The sequence below is a fragment of the Acinonyx jubatus genome, chromosome X (genome assembly GCF_027475565.1).
Source record: "Acinonyx jubatus isolate Ajub_Pintada_27869175 chromosome X, VMU_Ajub_asm_v1.0, whole genome shotgun sequence".
NCBI lineage: Eukaryota > Metazoa > Chordata > Mammalia > Carnivora > Felidae > Acinonyx > Acinonyx jubatus.
In genome coordinates, this window is record NC_069389.1 from 11,122,032 (window position 1) to 11,143,247 (window position 21,216).

A 21,216-nucleotide genomic window follows, 5' to 3' on the forward strand; every position below is an offset into this window, starting at 1 on the left:
AGGAAGAAAAATGAAGTGCAAATTTGTTCTACTATGGGGCGGAGAATGCAAAGAACCATACTAGAGTTCTAGTCGGAGCGGTGGCAATCCCTAGGAAGGGAAACACTTCCAGGTGACGAGCAGGGGCTAATCTCCAGGAGGACCTGGCGTCCAAGGCACTTCATTGCGTCTTGGAATGTTAACCGTCAATTATTCTAACCTCATCTGGTTATTGCCAGATAAATAAAACAGAATGAACTGATTAAACGGGCAATGAAAATTCTGCTCTATGAGGTGGCAATCAAGGCTCCCGGGAACGCGGCCTCGGCCTCCCTTGCTGATCTTGCCCCAGGGGACACTTGGCAATGTCTGCAGGCATTCTTGGGTCTTCACGACTTGGGGGCGGGGAGGCGGGAGATTGTGTGAGCTCCTGGCGGTGAGTGGGTAGAGGCCGCCGATGCTGCTAAACGTCCTACAGGGTACAGGACAAGGCACCCACAGCAAACAATGATCCGGCACAAATGGCAACAGTATCAAGGCTGAGAAACCCTGATCAAAGGGACAGAGACACGCTGTACTCACAGAGGACTGTGGTTTTCAGAGAGAGAGAGAAAAAAAAAGTTTAGCTTCAGGACTGCAACGCGGTTATGAACAATGCTATCACTCCTGTCAGGAGTAATTAGGCTAGCATAACCCAAAAGATTATACAGCCAGGGAAACCTTTCAATTAGGAATTTCCTCTTTAGTAAGTTAGCTCTTTATGTAAGCTTCTTTTATGTACACCAGATAGTAAAAAACAGATGCAAGATATGGTTCTTTGCACTGGGAAGAGGGGTATGAGTTTTTGGAGGCATATAATTTAATTGCTTCTGAAGATGCTGACGTGGGTGTGAACACTAGAAGGTTAAGTTACCAAATGTTCCCACTTGATTTCACTCTGCTGCTGGATGTATTCAAGAGCAACAAAAGTCACACCAGAAATGAGCCCTCCTATCTTCTAGAGACAAGGTAATCCACTGGAGCAAACTTCACAAGCCTGGCCAGACATGATCGTCACCCGGGAGCTTTTTAAGCTCTCCAGGCCCAGACCAGTTAAGTTAGCACCTTTGCGGAGTGGAAAACAAACGAAGCCATCTTGATTTTTTAAAGACTTCTCAGGTGATTTCAATGTGCAGCCAGGTTTGAGAACCAGTGCTCTAGAGCTTTGCTTTTTAGGGTGTCACCCACTGACCACCAGCACCAGCGTCCCCTGGAGCTTGTTAGAGACGCAGACTCTTGGGCTCTACCTGAGACCTACCAGAATCAGAATCTGCATCATAACAGGATCCCCGGGATTGGAGGGGGGGGGGGGGGGCAACAGCACACTGAAACTTGAGAAGTGCTGCTCTAGAACATACTGCAAATAGTCAATTTGAAACATGTACACATATTGCGGGGGGCCGCAATATGCGGGGGGCTCAGTCAGTTGAGTGTCCGACTTCGGCTCAGGTCATGATCTTGCGGTTCCTGAGTTCGAGCCCTGCGTCGGGCTCACTGCTATCAGCCTGTCAGTGCAGATTTTGCTTCAGAGCCTCTGTCCCCCTCTTCCTGCCCCCCAAAATATACACATATTTTAATACATACAATCTAAAACAAGGCACACTATGAAGGCATGGGACAGTGCCCCAAAGCTCTAAATAAAATTAATTTTCACTTGATGAGAAATGTTAAATTCATCACTATGGCTGCTTAGGTTTTTCAGAAAATCTTATCTATTTTAATTATGAAAGATCGTAATCATATAGAATAATCACATGTTGTGCTTTTTTTACATGCGTGTCTTCTTAAGAGTAGCACTAGGTGTCCAGTGGCCTGAGATTATCATTCTGGCATTGGGAACCAAATGAGAACCCCACGCAACACCTTTTCCTATAACTGAAAAGGTGCCCTCTCAGCTCTATGTTCATATACACAAGGAGGAGACAAGATGAAATGCCATCCAATAGAATCCAGGCCAAGCTAAAGAGTTTCACCTTAGTTAACAACACTGACCTGTGCTCACATGTATCGTGGTAAAACAGTTGTTCTAAATAGTCATATGACTTTATTCCAGGAAGCACAAAATGCTTCAAATTAAAGTAGTCTGGCAGTGATATTTTTGTAGAGAGTTTAGGAGACTTGTTAAAAGTTGGACAGCCAACTCCTGGCTGCCAGACCCTAGATGTCGTAATTCATCATTGAATCGTCAAATGCTCTTTCACACTTCCTGTCTTTTAGGACAGATTGATAAAAGGGACAAAAAAAACTTGTAAAAATCCCTGTCATAAAGCCAGCTTTCTTCATCCCAGCCAAATATCCTGTCAACATGTTTCATTAGAGCACCCTTTTCTGGAATAATTCTGCCATGTGAATTTCTGTCCTCTTAAAATATATATATATATATATATATATATATATATATATATATATATATATACACACCTTTTTTGCTTCAAATCATACAGAGAAAGAGGTGAGAGAGAAGCAGGTGTAGGGAAATGAGCTGCTGTCAGGAGTCCTGCTGGCTGAATTCAGATCCTCGCTGGTACTATATTTGCTGTGTGATTTGGAGTGAGCCATGGTCAAATCACTCTGGGTCTTAGTTTCCTCGTCCGTAAAAAGGGTCTAATAAAGCCCTTTGTCATGGAATTACTATTAGAAGTAAACAAGAGTATGCATGTAAACGACAGTGCCTTGCATACAGCCAGCAGTCACCAAATATTTCCTTTCTCTTCCCTTCACCTGTTTTCTTTAAAAAAAAAAAAAAAAAAAAAAAACTCTCAGGAAGGGGCGCCTGGGCGGCTCCGTTGGTTAAGCCTCCGACTTTGGCTCAGGTCATGATCTCGTGGTCTGTGAGTTCGAGCCCCGCATTGGGCTCTGTGCTGACAGCTCAGAGCCTGGAGCCTGCTTTGGATTCTGTGTCTCCTCTCTCTGCTCCTTCCCATTCTCATGCTCTGTCTCTCAATAATAAATAAACATTAAAAAAAAATAAAAACCCTCAGGAAAATGTCATCAGAAATCTAAACATCAGGGGCTGTTCATTATTCATCTTTTAATCCAATGAGCCTGTCACGTTGTCCCATAGACAGTACGTTACACACTATAAACTTAGATAGCTACGTCTTCTTAAGAATCCAGGCCACTGGCCTCTAACTTCTAGCCCAACTCACAAATCTGTGGGAAAAGGAACAGACAGCTACCTGGAATAGAATGAGCTCTATGTAAACTTATCTTCTCCTTTTCATGGAAAATGTCCTCTGACTCTTTAAAATGATCCTATGTATTATTTTGATTAATTGCCTACTGTTTAGTGCACAAAAGACTCACAACTGTATTATTAAAAGCCAACTTCAGGGCGCCTGAGTGGCTCAGTCGGTTGAGCGTCCGACTTCGGCTCAGGTCATGATCTCACAGCTCGTGAGTTCGAGCCCCGCGTCGGGGTCTGTGCTGACAGCTCAGAGCCTGGAGCCTGCTTCAGACTCTGTGTCTCCCTCTCTCTCTGTCCCTCCCCCCTCCTGCTCTGTCTCTCTCTTTCAAAAATAAATAAACATTAAAAAAAAAATTAAAAAGCCAACCTAATAAAAGCAAGCATTTAGGATAGAATACAAAAAAAAGGTGTGGGGCTACTGCTAAACAGGTGAAAAAGCAGGAGGAAAGAGCCTCCTGCAGAGAGCTAGAATTGGAGCTAAGGATGGAAGTTTGAACTGTAATTCAGCAGGCAGACAAAAGTCAAAGAAAACCACCGGACAGAAAGAAGAGGACATGGAAAGGCCCAGAGATGTGGAAAAGCTTGGGCCACTGAGGGAACAGAGAGTTTCCCAAGTACAGGATATGGAATGAGAAATGATGGAAAGTGAAAGTCGAGGGGCATCTGGGTGGCTCAGACCGTTAAACGTCTGACTTCAGCTCAGGTCATGATCTTGTGGTTCCTGAGTTTGAGCCCCGCGCGGGGGGGGGGCAGGGGATGGGGGGGCTGACAGTGCAGAGCCTGCTTCGAATCCTCTGTCTCCCTCCCTCTCTGCCCCTGCCCTCTCAAAAATAAATAAACATTAAAAAAGAAACAGAAAACGAAACTCGAACTCCATCGGGGCCTGATTATAAAGAGCCTGGCAATCTCTGCCAACAGAGTCTGCATCTCTATCCTGGAGGAAAGCAACTTGGATAAGCACACAAGTGAATTCAGAAATCTTGAACACTGGATCTCATGCCTCATAACAGAGGGGTTCTTCTCCCGAGAAGCTCCGAGAGGCTCCCGAAGACCTGAAGCATTACTGCTACCTTATTGCAAAAATCAACCAAAAGCCGGGTACACATAGAACCTAGGACTCATCAGGAAGTCTCAGGGCCAAGCACAACACCTGCTAGATAGCAGGCCACCTCTCAGATTTCCTGTGAAGTCCCAGCACCTTCTTAAGCATGACGGATTATGGCTGCAATGAGTTTCAACGGAACAGCTGACTCTTTGTCAAGACTCTCCTAGGTATTTACTTAGAAGTCTCTCTCTTAGATTTCCCCATGCCTACCACAGGCCTATCATATGTTAGACGCTCAGTAAATATTTGACGAATGAGAACTGACAGTGAAGAAGCCAATTAAGACCATTAAATGCAGTACTTTTCAAACCGTGGGGTATGATGGACTTGTGGGTCGTGAAGCCAGTTCAGTAGCTCAACAGCAGCTTTTTTGAAAAATAAACACTGGGAGAAAATTAGAAAATATCGGCATGCATCCCGTTTTGGGAAAGCAAATACTTTGTGAAACTTTGGTTTCCGTTAGATAAACTAACGTGTGTGGGAGTCTCTGTGTGTGTGAGTGTCCTGGATGTCATTGGAAAATATGTGTCCTACTTTGGGTCATGGCAATAAGGTGCTTCCAGCCTGTCTCAGGCCAAGCGGACAAGTTCACCAGAACTTCTGTGGTGTAAACCTTCACAGATACACGGAGGAATCCGTCACAGGCCCAGCAGCTGGGGTCTGACGGCAGGGACAGGAGGTGGCCCTTGCACTAACTACCGCACCGCACCCAAACTCCCAGAGCCCCCCGTGCCTGCCTTACCAGCCCACACCTATGCCCTACCTGAGGACTGGGATGCCCATGACCCTGTGGGCTCATCATGCGGTAACCTGTGCCTGCAGCTTGAGAGCTGAGTCCTCCTCAGTTGGGTGTGACATCTGCCTTAGAAGGAGGCCCAAGCTGAGGGGAGAAAAGGTGCCTACCCAGAACTTAAGTCTATTTTCCATGAAAATATATCTTCTTATAACCACACAAGGTTTACTCTTTGCCTTTGATTAGGACTTTTGTACTGACATCTTTGAAAAGGAAAGGGACAAGGACGCAGATTCGACATAGCTTCAACCACTTTATTAACTGGAAACTCAACTGGTTAACAATTAGATCAACAGAGAGCGATATTATTTTCAAATTGGGCCCAATCGCTGTCTTCTGTGTTTGTTGCAATCAATCTTCCCTCCGGGCCTACAGACAAGTTTCTGTCTGAAATCTTAAATCTGGTAACCATAGTAATGAAGCAGAGGGAAGGGGAGATCATGGAGATACACTACAGATACCACAAGGGGGGGGGCACCTCATTTTACCTATTATTTTCCATTGTTCTTTCTTCTATTTTTTTCTTTCTTTCTTTCTTTTTTTTTTTTTTGTAAGAGTTGCTTGCCAGAAGCTAGAGTCAAAGTGCTAGTGAGCAAACAGTTGCAGGGAAGGGAGAAGAGAGCTAGGGCAGAGATGATCTGTAAAACTAAGTAATAATCCAGAATAATGGAGCAGAGATTGTGTTTCTGGTTCACTTCCCTGCTTTGCCACGTCCTTGGGAGAAGCGCCACGCAAGTGCCTCCTGACGGTTTACGGTGCTCACATGCTTCGGGAACTGCTAATTTTACAAGAGAACCTACAGTCCATATTCATTTGAGAAGACCCAGCTTATCGGGATCATTCAAATTCAGAAGGGAATCATGACTGGCCAGAGAAAGCAGGTTTATAGTTTTGCAGAAAATAGGTCTGTTCTACAGCTGTGGAAAATGAAGTGCTGTCCCACCGAGGTCTCTTTCCTCAGGCTAGGCCTCACTGCCCCTCTGTCAAAAGCGCCCAATGCTTCTCCAGGTCACACCTGGGTGATTTCATCATGACGTCTCTTCAAAGTTGAGAGGAAGGGATCAAGGGCAAGACCAAACATAGAACTAATCCTATTGATTGAGCCCTCAGCTCTGGAGTTTTACTTAGCTCCCTGCAGCGACAACCAGCTCACCAAACCTTGACGCCCAATAGCACTGACTCCTCTCCCTCTGAGCTCCTTTCAGCAGAAATTGAGCACAGGGTGGGAAGAGAAGAAGGAAAGAGGTGGCTACTTGGAAGGCTGATATTACTGCTTGCAGCCTCTAGGCAGTCAAAAGGGAATAAAGGTAGGACTCCAGGAACATGGTGTGTTGACCTCCAAAAATACATCCATTCAGTGCCTAATTCTTTATGTAATGTGAGGTTGTACGTTACTATTTGGGGGCTTATTTCATATTCTGTTTTACATATGCTATATTAGAATCTTCAGAATTCCAATTTTGAATTAGAAGGGGCTTGCTGCTTAAATGAAACCCTTAGAAATAATAAAATAAAATATTTTGCAAGTCAAAGATAACTGAAAGAGAAAATACACCCGAAACAAACCATTCCTGTGGGGTTGATTATAATAGAGAAGGGTTTCTCAAAATGGATCAGAATGACTAGAAACTTCCAGGAGATCAAGGACGGTCATAGCAGGGCACAGCCTATTGAATATATCTTAACTGCACATGGGTCAGCATCTTCAACGTGTCTTCCTCTTCTAGGCTTCTTATAAGCCTCAGCAATTTTCATACACGATCACAGACTACCACAGTTAGTATGTACATAAATGGTCACCTAGTTGCTTACCCACACGTTACCTCTATACCCAACATCTCCAACAAATGATTAAACACTTGAATACCTTTAGCAACAAGGAAGTCATTACCTTCCAAGTTGTTGTGCTCCACATTCAGTCACACAGTTGTTGAAAGTGAGTTTTAACTTCCTTCCACAAATGAGTTGAATTCTGTCCCCTGTAATGTCAACCAATTGTCTCTAATTAGCAATCTTGGAGCTATTAACATAAGCCAGACTCATCTGTTTCTAAGGTCAGCCTCTCTGTTCCTTCTATGGTTCCTCAAGTGGTGTGCTTTCAGGGACATCAGCGCCTTGCACCTTACCCTGCCCTCAAGGCTATCCTGTTTGTATGTCTTACCCCTCTTCCTATCCAATGACCCAAGGACAACAGTCCATAAGCTGGGATATCAATGAAATTCTCTCTTTCTTTTTTTAACGTTTATTTATTTTTTGAGACAGAGAGAGACAGAGCATAAACGGGGGAGGGTCAGAGAGAGAGGGAGACACAGAATCTGAAACAGGCTCCAGGCTCTGAGCGGTCAGCACAGAGCCCGACGCGGGGCTCAAACTCACGGACCACGAGATCATGACCTGAGCCGAAGTCGGACGCTTAACCGACTGAGGCTCCCAGGCGTCCCTGAAATTCTCTCTTTCAAGAATTTGAATGAAGAGTACTCAGATTAGATGATAGTAAGGACTTGAGTTGACAAGGTTCCCACAGGGTTGAGGCTGGGTTGGCCCAGCTGAAACATGCATAAGTAATGGAAGCTGAAAAGAGAAAAGCAGAAATGGGAGAGAAGAACAGCCATGCAAGTTTGAGAATAATCGCATTTCCTGACTTGCTCACTGGAGTTCCTGGGCTGGGGAGACCTGCTCACACCATCGTCAATATCCTCATCATGCCTCTCATCTATTGAATAGTTTTGTATACCAGGCACTGCTATAAGCCCTTAATGTGCACTATCACACTGAATCCTTTCTAAAACCCTGTAAGGAAGATGTCATTATTTCTCTTTTACTGCAGAGGAGACTGAGGCATGTAGAGGACTGAGTGACTTACCCAGCTCCCACACTGGTTAGAGGCAGAGCCAAAATTTGAAATCAGGAGTTCTGGATCCAGAAGTCAGGCTTCTTACCTTTACAGGGCACTGCTTCCCTGTCCTTGGAGATTCATGAGATTTTCTTACAATATTTTGTATAGTAATTTCTTAAAGAAATTCCCCATTTATTTAAGCAACTGCGAAGCAGGTTTCTGTCTTTCTTAACAAATCCTCCCCGATTAAAATACAGGAAGATTAAAAGATACTAACTCCTGGCCAAATGGCACAGACAGGTGCCTTTGAGCTGCTCTGTAGTTGCACTAAAAAGTAGGCTCAGTTAACAAAATGAGGCTGCCTTTACATCAATCGCTTTTCTGTAACATATCTGTAATACTCTTATGTATCTTCCAGAGGCAGTGCGTTTCAAGGTGCTATTAGACAAACAATGCCATCTAACTTCCCTTTAGTTATTCCAGCCTAACATTACCCCTTCCACAGTATGCTATTGGTCTGTACATTCCTTTACCACAGCAGATATCACATTATATTGGAATCATTTGTGTGTATCAGTGTTTCCCAACCTCAGCACTACGGAAATCTGAAGCTAGATAATTCATGCTTTGCTGTGGGGGAGTGTCCTGTGCATTGTAGGATGTTCAGCAGTATCCTGGCCTCTACCCTCTAGATGCCAATAGCATCGTCTCCCCCATTATGACAACTAAAAAATGTCTCCAGACATTGCCCATATCCCCTAGTGGGTGGAATCACTCTTGGTTGAGAACCACTGGTCCACATGTTCTAACACTCCCCCACCCCAAACAATCCCACACTGACTTCAAGGGCAGGACTCGGTCTCTTTTATCCTTACTTCTTTTCAATGTTTGGTGCATTATAATGCTTAATAAATCTTAATTGAATACAACTATAGTAACTTGCATTCAAATGGTGTTTTGTACTTATAAGCCTGGAGTCCCTGTATATCTGTATCTGGATTTGGTCACGAAAACAGAGACACTAATATACTACCAGAACAAGGGGTTTAATATAGATATTAGGGTTTATATGAATATGAGAGTAACTACAGGAATGAAGGTCTAGAAGGCTATAGCCAGAAACAAAGGACTTGAACCTGAAGCTCTGGGTCGAAAAGAAGGTATTCACAGGGAAATCTGAGAAGCCACCATATCCAGCCTGGAAAGTGAGATCATAAAATGCGGGCCCACAGAAACATCTGTTATTCCACAACATCTAACAAAGCAGCCTCATCTGACATCCTCAGACTTCCAAAAATAATAGCCTCTGCCTCCCTTCCACTTTTGAAATTTCTCAGATTCCTCTCACGCGGAGAAACCTTAACCTGGAGCCAATCAAGAAGGGAATTCTGGGAAGTGTAGTTTTCACCAGCTTTAGGCAGGCTCTTGTACAGGAATAGCAGTGCCAGGTAAACAAAGATAATCCCATAGAGTAATCGCTTTTTGACACTAAGTGTATATATGGAGAGAAAGGGGGAGAGAGAGAGAGAGAGAGAGAGAGAGGACAGGAGGGAGGGAGAGAGGGACTGGAGCACATAAATGGTCTGGAGAATTTGGCAGAGTCACAATCACCCAAGTGAGAAAGCAAGTAAATGCTTGATGTGATTTTGTGGCTGTTGCTGTTCTTGTTTTTCTTTTGGCAGAGGGCTCGTCCTCTGATCACCCGTCCCTTTCAGGCTGTGCTCTGTAGACAGTTTCAATGTTCACTTTGTTTGCACCCTGAACAGATGGCAAACTATGTTAATAATCGAACAGCTCATACTCCAGATGGAGGATGTTCCCCTTCATGCTTCTTAGATTTTCGGGTGTCTTCTGAGCATTCTAGCTAGACCAGAATTGACAGAGACTACGAGGAAAGAATTTCCAGACACAAGAAACGGCCTTGCTCTTGAGGAATCGAAACATCACCAGCATGTTATCGATTTCTGAACCACTCTCTAGGACTACAGCTGACATTAAGTAAAAATATTTCTGCTTTATAGATATTGACCCAAAAATCAAACAATTACTTTTAAATAATGGACTTCCAGTCCATTAAAAGTATGGTGCTGTAGGTGAGGTGTGGTCCAAAGTAGAGTGAAGTATGTATTGCACTTTAGAAAATTAGACTCAAAATATACATCGAAAAGACATATACCTCAGAGACTGTATGGCCCATGGAGTCTCAACCTTTTCACAGAAAAGGTCTGCTGACACCTGGGCTAGAAGACGAGCAGCAGGAGTTAAGGTCTGAGAGGTAACGGGGACATTGCAAGGACTTGTCTTTTACTGAGTGAGGTGAGACCTGCTGGAGAGTTTTGAACTGATGAAGATCTGACTTGACTCACATTTTCACAGGATCCCTCTAGTTGCTGCACTGAGAATAGATATTATTGTTGGGAGAGAGGGTCTGGAAGCCAGGGGACCAGGAAGAAGACTATTAAAATAATTCTGGTGGGAACAGTTCTGATGAGCCACCATTGGGTGGCTCAGACCAGAATGTAGCATTGGGGAGAGTAAAAGGTGACTACATTCTGGTTTGGAGATTGGGCTGACTGGGCTTGCTGGTCCTAGGTGTGTTGCATAGCCCCCTGCAGGTGCAAGGGAGGCTAGAAAACGCAGTCTCCCCATGTGCGCATGTGTGGCCGGCTAAAACAGGGTCTCTTAAGTTGGGGTGATTTTGCAGTGTGTGGCGATGTCCAGGGACATTTTTTCATCGTCACAACTTGGAAGGAAGGGTGCTACTTGCATCTCGTGGGTAGCAGCCAGGGCTGCTGCTAAATATCCTAAAATACACAACACAGCTCCCTACCACAAGTAATTACCTGGTCCTAAGTGTCAATAGTGCTGCAGTTAAAAAGTCCTGAGGTAAAGAGGATCCACCACTGGAAATCTTAGAAAAATGGGTTTTTGTGGATAACTGGGAGTCTTAGCCCAATGCCATCCCTGGGTCCCAACCCCTGGCAAGGCATTTGTAAGCTGTGGCAACATCAGTTCTGGAATCCCAGCTCATAGCACAGCTGAGTTCCGTTTGTCCTCCTTGCCCACTATTTCTGCGTTGTTACTGGAGGTGAGCTTTGTCCTGAATAAGAGGCCCAGGGGGCTTTTGTTTTCATATGGAGACTTGTAAACCAAGTCATGTGACCGAGGCAATGAAGGAGACTTTGTGTAAGGGTGGCTAAGTGATACGCAGGACCACAGTGCAGGTGGTGATTTAAGAGATCTGTGAAAAAAATGTTCCATTAATTAGAATTTCATAAGATAAAACCAATGTTTGGTGAGGACAACAGATCTACAGGAATTTCATTCTCTTCACCAACCCAAATGGATGGCATGTCAGTTCAAATACCCTTAATATTATGCAAATACTCCTTAGTCTTTTGCTATGGGAAATAATGGATAAGGTCTAATTTATTTGATGAAATATTTGCATATATCTAACATATACTGTCTTTTCATTTGCCTAGCATTATTATTTTGACTTCCAAATAGATGGATAAATGAAAAATGTTTCTTTGTATTTTGGCATGTTTGTCTATGCCATTTATTTTCTTTGCAAGTAAGTATACAGTTTTTGCTAAGATTGTTCATGAGTTTGATCTAAATTTATGTATTTTCACACTATCTGGGCTGCTCACTAGTTTAATGGTGGGCCAAAAAAATGGACAGTGTTTCAAATATAGACCACAAATACCTGTTTTATTTATTTATTTATTTATTTGAGAAGGAGAAAGCATAAGGGGGGGGTGAGGGGCAGAGGGGGAGAGAGAGAGAGAGAGAGAGAGAGAGAGAGAGAGAGAGAGAGAATCTTAAGAATCTGAAGCTCCACGCTCAGCCTGGAGCCCAACACGGGGCTTGATCCCACGACCCTGGGATCATGACCTGAGCCCAAATCAAGAGTCGGCCACAAGGCTATCGAGTCTGTAGTGAGAGGGATAGGGATGAAAGTTCTTTGAGGAATATCGACCCAGAGGCTGCAGAAAGGACTGCAACTGGCAAAGAGAGGGAGATCAACTAAGAGACGATCACTAGCCCCTTCTCTCCCCCGGGGAACATATCCTTTCTGAACCTTTACTCAGAATCAAGAGGATCATTGCAAGCACAGTTACTGAATAACTGTCACAGGACTAGCACCGTACCGGGGGATGGGGTTACAGAGGTGACTTTGCATACTCTCAGGAGTTCACCCTCTAGTGACTGAAGACAATAGTGGAAATCAGCTATCAAAATCCAGAGTTCCTGACTACCTATTCTTTAACATAATTGGGAAGCAAAAATTTTTAAATAATAAAAAGGAAAATTGGAAATGTATTCTAAAAAGCAATAGGTAGCTAAACAGTCTTTTCCAGATTAGGGCAATCATAGATGATTTGCACATTGCCTTGTATATGTCAGCTACATTACCATGGATACCCTCACTAATTCTGGAGACTTGAGGCACATCTGACCACCAATAAATCTTTGTCTGTATCTCAAGCATATGTCTTATGTTATTCTCTATACACCCCACAAAAAAAAACCCAAAAAACAAACAAAAAAAAACCAAACCAAGGTCTTATTCATCTTTTGGTTCCCATGGTTCTCAAAATAAAGCCCCAAACAGGCAGTGTGGTTTGCAAGGCCCTACATGACCCAGCCCCTGGTCACTTGTGACACCTTGTCTCACTCCACTTTGCCCCTGCATTCCAGGAGCCTTCCTGCCCCCTCCCATGTGAGACATCTCTCAACTCTGCCTTCACGTCTTTAATGCCTTTGATTTTTCAAGTCTCTAACAAAATGTCACTTTCTCAGGGAAAAGCTTCTCCTATCTGCCAGATTAGGTCAGGTCCCCCATTAATAAGCTCGCATAGTACCCTGTACCTATCCTTCAGAGCCCTTATCAGCGTTTCTAATTATGTATTCCTGTGATTATTTTATTTACATTTGTCTACATCAAGATTGTGAGCTCCTTGACGAAAAGAATTTGATGTGTTTTGCTTACCACTGGGTCCCTCGCAAATGGCACAGTGCCTGGCATCTCCTTAGGCATTTTCTGTCTGACTACTCAATCTAAAACACCCTCTCTGCCACTCATCTCTCCTAAGTCTCTTACCTTGATTGTTTTTCTTCAAAAATCATATATCCGTGTGTGTGTGTGTGTGTGTGTGTGTGTGTGTGTGTGTGTGTGTGTCTGGGAATATCTTGTATGTGTGTATACATATATGTATATATGTATATGTAGGATAATGTGTTTGTGCGTGTGCATACGTCATTTCTTTCCTTGTTACTGCCTGTTTTCCCCAATAGAATGTAAACTCCAAAAAACCCGAAACTTCACCTTCTTGTTTACTGCTCTAGTCCCACCACATACCCAGCACATAACAGGTCCTCAATGAATATTTGTTGGAAATACAAATTCACGAATGGCAAGTGCTCAAAAAATGAATACCAGAAGGTTCCTTGTGCAAAAATTAATATAGCAATATGATGCACTGAAAAGAGATGCTCCAAGGATAAGTTTTCTTGTGGAAAAATTGCTATGGACTGTCTGCCAGAAGGACACTTTGACAGTTTTAATTCATTTTACCACAACTCATTAATCAACAAAGGGTCATATTTGGTTTACTTTAAATTTGTTGTTCTGCCAAGTTCAGTCAGAGTCTTCATCCATAATCTTAAATGAAGCTATTTGGGGTTTGATAGGGAAAAATTCATAAAACTCAAAGACTTCCAGAGTCCTTGGAATCAGACAGTTAGGGGATCAGAAAGACTTGGATTTGAATCTCAGCTTCAACATTAGTAATATAATTTGGGGAAGTCACGTGACTTTCCCCAGTCTCGGCTTCTCCTGAAAGGATGTGATTTCCATGGTCAGTTTGGTGATAGGACTGACTGTGGTTTTAAGTGCTTAGTACATAGTTATAATCAAAAAAGTATACTTATTTATTATTCATATTGATCCCCAAGTCCCTGTGACACAAAGGAGGAAATTGAGGCTGCAAGACTTGAGAATTTCTCAAGGCCATCCCTGCCACCCAAGTCCAGGTAATAGAAATCAGCAGGCCTTACAGCTAAACATTATCCAACCTTCATTTGCTCAGGGGACTTTTTTGGTGAACACCTGCTGGGTTTTGGACTCACAGTGTTTTCTAAGGAGGGCCAGAGACTCCATTATGTCCCCGTATTGATCGAGGCTTACTACATACAACCTTCAGTTCCAACTGAGCCCTTTCCTGTTCCAACAGAAGAGAGCCTGGGTCCAATCAAAGAATCTGGGTGAGAAATGTGATGGAAAGAACTTTCCCCTACACCAGTTTTTAGAAGTCCTTTTCTTTCCTCCTTTCTAGGGTATAAGAGAAAAATTGGAACCATGAGCTCCACTAAAATCTTTCATTTTATAAATGCCATGTCCTTTAATTATATTGAAATCATTCGCTTCTGACGAACAATTCGCTACATTGCAATTCTGGTGAGCTTTAGGTCCAATTTCACATCTAGACAGGAGGTATTACAGACACAGAAATGAGTAAACTTTACAGTAAGTAAAAGTGAGGCCTGAATTAAATAAAATAATAAATCTCAAATGAGTTGCATGGTGCCATGGCAGTGCTTCATGCGGCAGGACAGGACTTAAGGAGATTTTCTAGGAGTGGGATATAGAAATTGAACATACTGAAGCTTGGGATGATTCATTTTCTGTGGGAATTTAATCAAAGAGAGTGAGCTAGAAGTATTTACTGTTCAAAGTTACTGAAGATGGTGGGTCAGCAGCAATACTTAACTAATCGGTTTCCCGGCTAATTAGAAGAAGTGGAGAATATCTGAGTAAGATTCTTTCCTTACTGGGAAGATCTGATTCTCCCTGTGAATATGTTCAACTGAGCTGTGCCTACAGATTGCTCTTTATTTTAGCGTCAGCTTATCCCTGACTCAAGCTCATCTCCTTCTTACCCTCATATAGGAATCCTGCCATATTACCATAACATTTTATGCTGAACCTGTTATAAAGGCAATTAGTCATTCATTATAACACAGAAACTCAAATTGTTGCAATTATGTTTTCTGAATCAAAACCATACCGTTTGATGTGGAGAATTTAAGGTTCTGTATTTAAAATGCGTCGGATGAGTCATAATGGTGAATAAGAAGACCCTTAAACTAGCATTCGTATCTCCTGCATATGAAAAATTAAATGGATAACTCCTACCTACGACAAATTTATTTTTTGCGATGGAGGACTTTAAAGAATGGATTTAATTAGCTGTAACTATGCTCATAAGCATAATTGGAAGTACTGCTGAATGAATGAGGAAAGTATTTTTAAGAGCAGAAAAAAACCCTCTTAAAATTCCCTTTTGTTCATTACGCAACAAACGTTTATTAAGCACCCACGGTTTGTTGGGCACCGGACAACATAATGAGAACCCAAGCTGGCATCATTCTACTCTAGCTCTGGTCTTTCATCGGATGAGTTCATCTCTTCAGCTGTCCATTCACAGTATGTGAGGCAAGACTATAGAAACTAAATGAATGAGTCAGTCTGAAAAGAAACATGGATGTGGTGGGTATTTAGGTTTCCTTTTGTTCTGCGTGCTAAAGCAGTTTACTAGCTAACCACCTTTCCTGTTGCTTCAGGGATCCAGGAATTTAAAAAGAATCTTATCTCACGTAGGCAGTGAACTATATGCTTAATCGTGAGTTTCTAAATGTTTACAGAGGTGAGAACAGCAATTTGCAAGATTCTACAGATATGGAAAGGAAAAACAGCACAGTAAATTTAGGCAGATAAGGGGAAATATACTTTGAGGAATAGTTTCAATTATGAAAAGTAATTTTAGACTTAATAATATAGAATAGTTTCCGCATTTTAGAGCTGGACCTTAGAGCTCATCGAGGCCACTGGTTTCCAACCTTCTGCATCAGGGTCACTGGATTTTAAATCGCCCTAGAGATTCTAATTCATTTGATCTGGAAGGAGTTAGGAGGTGAGGCAGGCATGCATATACTTGTAAAAGTTCCCCAATGGTCAAAGCTGAGGCCCATAAATCTAGTCCAGCCTTGATATTTTTGGTATGAGATCCCTGAGGCCTTTAAAAAATAAAGAGCTTGCTTAAGATCAACAGCAGCTTACAACCCTTGGAGCCTGAGCTAGAACCCAAATATCCAAATTCCTAGTCTGTATCTCTCTTTACTAAACCAACTGACACAGTTTCTACTTCTCTCACTCAGTAGTTGAGATCTAATTACCAGTTGGTAATAGAAAGTCAAGACCGCCTATAACCCATGTGACTCCTAAGTCCCCTCCTTCTAATGACCTGTGTGCTTCCTTTCTTGCTAAGGACTGAATAAGTCTTCTGATAGCACTGCAATGCTTAATATATCTATTTATTCCATATTTAAAAATACCTTTTTAAATACTTCATTTAGAACTTCATTCTTTATTTTTTTATGTTTATTTATTTGTTTTGAGGGGAGGGGCAGGGAGAAAGGAAGAGAGAGAATCCCAAGCAGGCTCTGCACTAAGAGCGGGAACTCTATCCCACAAACTGTGAGATCGCGACCTGAGCCGAAATCAAGAGTTAGACACTCAACCGACTGAGCCACCCAGGCGCCTCTACCATTCACATTTTAAGGCAAAGAAAACAGATTCAATATTTGAATCTGAGTCCAATTAAAGTCTTCATTATTGAGCTTATATAGATAGCTGGGCACATGAAAGTACTCTAATGTCAGGCTCAGTTTTCTTAGCCAGTTACCTTATATGATAACACCTTGAGGTTGAACACTTCCAGTGGGTTCTGAAAGTTCCATGCAAGTAGGGCTCTTATCCAACTTCATCAACTGTTTCTGAGTGCCTAGCAAAATGCCCGCCATAGACTCAACACTCAATAATTCATTGTTGCATGAGAAATTCCTTAATACATTTTCTTAACGAAATAAGACAGAGTATCTTGAACCAACTTGTATAGGACAATCCCATATAAATAAAAGTACTGAGATGATTTTATAAAGGTAGTTTTACAGTTACTTTATTCTAAGAGCTCTAGTCTGATTTTCCTGATAAAAATTTGTCCTTGCTGTACCACTTGAATTACAGTTGGGCTCTCATTCATATCATGTTAAAAGTACGTCACTCAGGGGCCGTCTGAGTAGCTCAGTCGGTTAAGCACCTGACTCTTGGTTTCAGTTCAGGTCATGATCTCACGGTCTGTGAGTTCGAGCCCCACGTAGGGCTCTGCACTGACAGTGTGGAGCCTGCTTGGGATTCTCTCCTTCCTTCCTCTCCTTCCTTCTCTCTCTCTGTCTCTCTCTCAAAATAAATAAATAAACATTCAGTATATCTTTTATATGTGGCTTAAGGCACAACTGATGTGCAATACAAACTCATGAAATAAAATTAATACCAAGTTCTCTTGTGTTTTGGGAAACATAACCATTGTTATTATCTGGCAAAATAAAAAGTGCAGTGCCTTTGGTGATTCCCAGGGGTTGTACAGTATTGTGGAAGGCAGTGAACTAGTTTCCAAAGAAGATTCAATCGATGGTTATTTAGAACTAAACTTTTATTAAGTAGGTCATTTCAATTCCACTCTTTCGACTCCACCATTTTGACCCAACCACACACCAAGACTCCATACGTTTGACTCTACTAAGGCTATCTGCACTTTACCCTGAGGTTATACTTTTTCAGTCTTTTATCTAATTTACGTTGAAATAATCAACACAAAATACCACTGACATCTGCTAAAATGACCCGTGTTTAAATATGGTAGAGATAACTAACAAAAGAATCAATGATAAAAATTCACACTAGAAAACAAGTGTTGGTGAGGATATGGAGAAAAGGGAACCCTCAGGCACTGTTGGTGGGAATGCAAACTGGTGTAGCCACTCTAGAAAACAGTATGGAAGTTCCTCAAAAAGTTAAAAATAGAACTACCCTATAATCCAGCAATCACACTACGATGTACCCAAAGAATACAAAAACACTAATTCTTAGGGATACATTCACCTCTATATTTATGGCAGCATTATTTACAATAGCTAAATTATGGAAGCAGCCCAAGTGTCCATCGATTGATGAATGCATAAAGAAGATGTTGTGTACACACACACACAATGGAGTATTACTCAGCCGTAAAAAAGAATGAAAGCTTGCCATTTGCAATGACATGGATGGAGCTAGAAAGTATAATGCTAAGTGAAAAAGTCAGAGAAAGACAAATACCATATAATTTCACTCATATGTGGAATTTAAGAAACAAAACAAATGAGCAAAGGGAAGACAGGGAGAGAGAGAGAATCAGATCAAGAAACAGACTCTTAACTGTAGAGAACAAACTGATGGTTCCCAGAGGAAGTATGAGGGGGATAGGTGAGATAGATGATACAGATTAAGGAGTACACTTATCGTGATGAGCAATGAATAATGTATAGAATTGCTGAATCACTGTGTTGCACACCTGAAACTAATATTGTATACTAACAATATTAGAAAATAAAACAATTTTAAAAATTGGATCACCTAAAAAAAATCGACACCAGAAAAATCAGTCATGGTCAAAATATTCAACATCACATAGTGGATGTTTAATCTCTGATATATAACTGAGATCAACTAGAAGACCAGAGGGGAAACAGGTATGCATATAAGGGGTTAATATTAGATCTACTATTAACCTTAAAGCCAATGTTAATGGAAGGAACTAGGCTATGAATGGGCCACAAAACTAGAAGTTCCTAGCTTAGGGCCAGGTACACAGCAGGGATTCAGTAAATGATTTTTTGAATGAGTGAATGAAGCGTGAATGAGTAAATGAACAAATGGTGCTCTACATGGAGTATAAAATTGGGATTTGGAGACTGGGCTTTAAAATAGTTCATTCAGGGGCACCTGGGTGGCTCAGTCGGTTAAGCGTCCAACTTCGGCTCAGGACATGATCTCACTGTTTGTGAGTTTGAGCCCCGTGTTGGACTCTGTGCTGACGGCTCAGAGCCTGGAGCCTGCTTCGGATTCTGTGTCTCCCTCTCTCTCTGCCCCTCCCCCCTCTCTCTCTGCCCCTCCCCCACTTGTGTTCTGTCTCTCTCTGTCTCGCAAAAATGAACAAATGTAAAAAAAAATTTTAAATAGTTCATTCAAAGTTATGGATTAATAAACCAGATTTGGGGAAAGTCAGTGCTGAATATAATGTGTTTCTGTTTAATTAATTAAAATGACCACAAAGTCATGATTCTTACTCTTAATCTCTCAGCCTGAAATTTAATGAACTGTATCTGTTCCATAAATAATTGAGTTGAACTTGAAAGAGAATTCCACATTCCCAAAGCCTCCCACACTACCAGTTAACTGTGATTTATCCTTTTACTTCTGAAGAATTTTAAGCATCTTCCATCTGATTTGACTGACAACCAATCTGTGCTTCCTCTGTCTTTATTCTCCCAGGAAGAAGATGTTACTCGTGAAAGTCGTTTTAATTTCAGTGGTTATGGGATGGGTCACTGCCTCCAAGTGAAAGATGGAACAGCTGTCAAGGCCACACCTGCCAACCCGCTCCCACAACCCCCAAAAGATGCAGATGCCATCAAGAAGAAGTTTGTGGACCGGGCAAAAAGGATTGACACGATATCTCGAGCTGCCTTCCCATTGGCCTTCCTCATTTTCAACATCTTTTACTGGATCACATACAAGATCATTCGGCATGAAGATGTCCACAAGAAATAGATGTGCCCTTCGGACCCTGGACTTTCTTGCCTAATTGTTGTGCTTGTAAATACACAGTGAAATTGTCTTTCTATCACTTTGACAGAGGAGATGACTAAGGGAGGGGGGAGGGAAGATCATGAGGGCAGGTTTCCTGGCACGTACATGAATAAAGATAAGTTATCTGGGCAATGACGGAAAATGTTTGCACAAAATTAAGGTGTTGCAGAATCACGTGAGCATAATTCCCTTCATAGTCTTTAGCGTTGTTATTTCAGGTGATGTATTAATTAGACAGGATATGCAAGGTCAAGTGCTTGAGAGCTATTTGGTTTGGTTTTGACTAATTCTGGTACTGAAAAGTTAGCTTAAAACACACACACACACACACACACACACACACACACACACACACACACAGAAGGAAAATGCTTACCATCTGACCATAGTGACTAGCCTATAGTGAGTTGAGGACCAAACTTTTTCAGGAAAATGCTGCCTCGTTTTTAAAACAAGTACCCTGAGCTACGTTCTTTACAGTGTCTGTAATTAGTGTTTCACCCGAGAAATCCTTTTGTGGGTTGTAAATTATTTCTATTTATTGAGAAAACAACAACAAAAAATAAGCACCAACCACAAAGAACAGATTTCTACTTTACTGTCCGTGTAGGTGTGCAATTTAATATTATTTTTTGTTCCTCAGTGTAATTTGGGGGTTTAAACTGTGTATTGTGTAATTGATTTGATAGTATACCCTCTTAAAAATAGATGCCCATCTTATTTTAGATCCCAATCAGCACACTGTATTTTTTTTTGCTTTGACTATATTGACATGCGACTTTAACTGCTCAAGTGTCACTTAGCCATTGCAGCCTCTCGGCCACAGTATTTATGGAGATGGTATGTCCTGAACGGTGTAGCTCATATTAGCTTGAACTTTCCATTTCTGCTCTCATTGTAGGTGTAACTACTAGTCCTAATGTCAAACGACCATGATTTCTACTGTCAATACAAGTGAATATCGTTTTAAATATCCTTAATTAACTTACAGAATTTTAAAATTGTACTGTGATTTTCATAACCCGTTGCCTTTTTGGTACCAGAGCTACGTGGTTTGAATCCTGGCTACATGTTTTAAGTAAGAAAACAAATAAAAGACGTATTTTTGCTTACTCAGATAAAAGACAACCTGTAAAAATATAACGGAAACTTAAATTTTACATGTGCTGTAAAAGGGATTATTAAAAAATATTTGTTCAATTTCAATAAAGCTAAGTGTGCCACAAAACTTCCCCAAAGTCTTTCAATTTTTGCACTACAATGTAAATAATTTACATGACAATGGTAACCTGCATTTTTGTTTCTGGTCTTCCTTGTGAGCTTAAAGCACTTATAGCTATTACACTATGTTCTAATTTAATACGAGCTTATAGTGTCCCCAAGAAGAAAGAAAAAAGAAGTCATTCTCATTGTAGAAACAGAGAAATGGGGATGTGGAACTATTGGTAGTCACTGTGAGCAGAATCTAGTATTGGATACTTCATACGAGATATGAGAAAGTTCCAAAGAGCACTGAGGA

At 41.7% G+C, this 21,216-nt stretch overlaps 1 protein-coding gene across 2 annotated transcripts in view; it reads left to right on the plus strand.

Moving 5' to 3' along the window:
* Positions 1–20,053, plus strand: part of GLRA2 (glycine receptor alpha 2) — a 171,049-nt gene extending 150,996 nt beyond the window's left edge. For both annotated transcript variants that reach the window (XM_015067836.3, XM_015067837.3), the window contains exon 9: positions 19,380–20,053. In XM_015067836.3, the coding sequence (XP_014923322.2) occupies positions 19,380–19,658 (279 nt within the window). In that variant the 3' untranslated portion in view covers positions 19,659–20,053. The remainder of the gene's footprint in view (positions 1–19,379) is intronic.
* The last annotated feature ends 1,163 nt before the right edge of the window (positions 20,054–21,216 follow it).